At 30.1% G+C, this 1,503-nt stretch overlaps 2 protein-coding genes across 2 annotated transcripts; one reads left to right on the top strand and one right to left on the bottom strand.

The window, feature by feature from the left end:
* The first annotated feature begins 5 nt into the window (after positions 1-5).
* Chro.30321 (hypothetical protein) lies at positions 6-800 on the top strand. The annotated part of the gene is made up of 1 exon (XM_659921.1): positions 6-800. The coding sequence occupies one exon, from the start codon at positions 6-8 to the stop codon at positions 798-800; it is 795 nt and encodes a 264-aa protein (XP_665013.1).
* Positions 801-802: 2 nt separating this feature from the next.
* On the bottom strand, positions 803-1,234 carry Chro.30320 (hypothetical protein). The annotated part of the gene is made up of 1 exon (XM_659920.1): positions 803-1,234. One exon carries the CDS (start codon positions 1,232-1,234, stop codon positions 803-805), a length of 432 nt encoding a protein of 143 aa, XP_665012.1.
* Positions 1,235-1,503: the final 269 nt, after the last annotated feature.

The raw sequence follows: 1,503 nt of genomic DNA, 5'->3' as shown, positions 1-1,503 counted from the left end.
CTAATATGCCGTTCCCATATAAACACGAGTTTTTTTCGGGCTTAATTAAACTACCTTTTTTATCATCTGAACCTGAATATATTAATTTTCCAATTAGCCAAGCCAATATTCAAGAATACCTTACAACTCTATATGAATGTACACAGAATTTGCAAATAAATATGATCCCTAGACTTAATGCAGGCTTTTCAAATGATTCAATTAAAGCCGAAGATGCAATTGAAAATCCCTCTCATAAAAATCATATATCATCAGATGATTTGGCAATAATAGATGAAGAAATAATCGGAGTTTATTATGGCACTAAAACAAATGAATGCGATATTACCAGTCAGTCAGTTTGTATGGAGAGGGGTACAATAGAAACTGATGATCAAGAAGTAAAACTAATGCATCCAATAAAACAAAATGTTACAGCTGTATCAATACTAGACATTATACCTTTAGACATGAATTACTGTTCAACATTCCAAGTGATGCTTGATTCTCAGGAAGAAGGCATGGACACCATTCTTGAATTGGACGAAGGTTGGAATCATCCCACGACAAGGTTCTCACTTTATAATAAAATTGAAAACAAATTATACAAATATGTTAGAGACTATTCATCAACTTTACCAAAGGAATATACAAAAAGCTATATCATTAGCCTTCCGAGACATTTTGTAGAGTGTAAAGAAGAAAGTAAATCATCTGAAACTTTTGGTTCCAAAGCATACTTAATATCTACTAAATCCCCAAAATTATTGTTATCAAAAGTTTCGTCAATGAAAAGAAAACCTAAAATTAAACTATTATAAACTTAATAAATATTGAAATGAAGATTTGTTGCACTGTATTTTTCTACATTGACAGGAGTATATCTAAGGCAGCGATCTCTAATCCAGAAAAATGATTCTTTGTTTTGTTCTAGACAAGATTCATCAAATGAGAAAAGCGAAATATAGCCTATTCCTATTCCTTTTCTCAAAAGCATGGAGTATCCTCCGCTTGTAACAATACCCACAAGTTTCCTCATTGTGGAAAAACCAGGGTTACTGAAATTGAAAAATTCAAGTTGATTTGTTGCATTTTCTTTCAAAGAAATCTTTCCATATTTATTGGGCTCTTCAGTCAAATAATTTTTCCTTTTAATCTCTTTGATATCATCTTTGTTGCACATGTAAATATGCGCTTTATGATTTATTTTACGTTGTGATGTAATTTTCACTAGCACTAAAGTTCTTAGCTTCATTATTGGGTTTTCTAGAATATAAGAATATACATTTTTATACTCTTTTCTAGTTCCTCTGTATCCAACCCTAGCAACAAATATATTGTAATTTTCAACTTCTGTAATTTTATCCGGATTATTGGCAGTTGAAGTTGAAACAATTTGATTAAGTATTAAGAAGTTATTTTGAAATGTAACAAATTCTTCGCATGAATAATTCAATATTTTATTCCAATTGATCAGAAAAGGGAACTCAATTTTATTAAAAAAATAGTTAATCCTTTTACTTG

The sequence above is a fragment of the Cryptosporidium hominis genome (genome assembly GCF_000006425.1).
Source record: "Cryptosporidium hominis TU502 chromosome 3 CHRO013119, whole genome shotgun sequence".
Taxonomy (NCBI): Eukaryota; Apicomplexa; class Conoidasida; order Eucoccidiorida; family Cryptosporidiidae; genus Cryptosporidium; species Cryptosporidium hominis.
The sequence above is the reverse complement of the archived record's forward strand: the minus strand, read 5'-3'. Positions and strand labels throughout refer to the sequence as shown.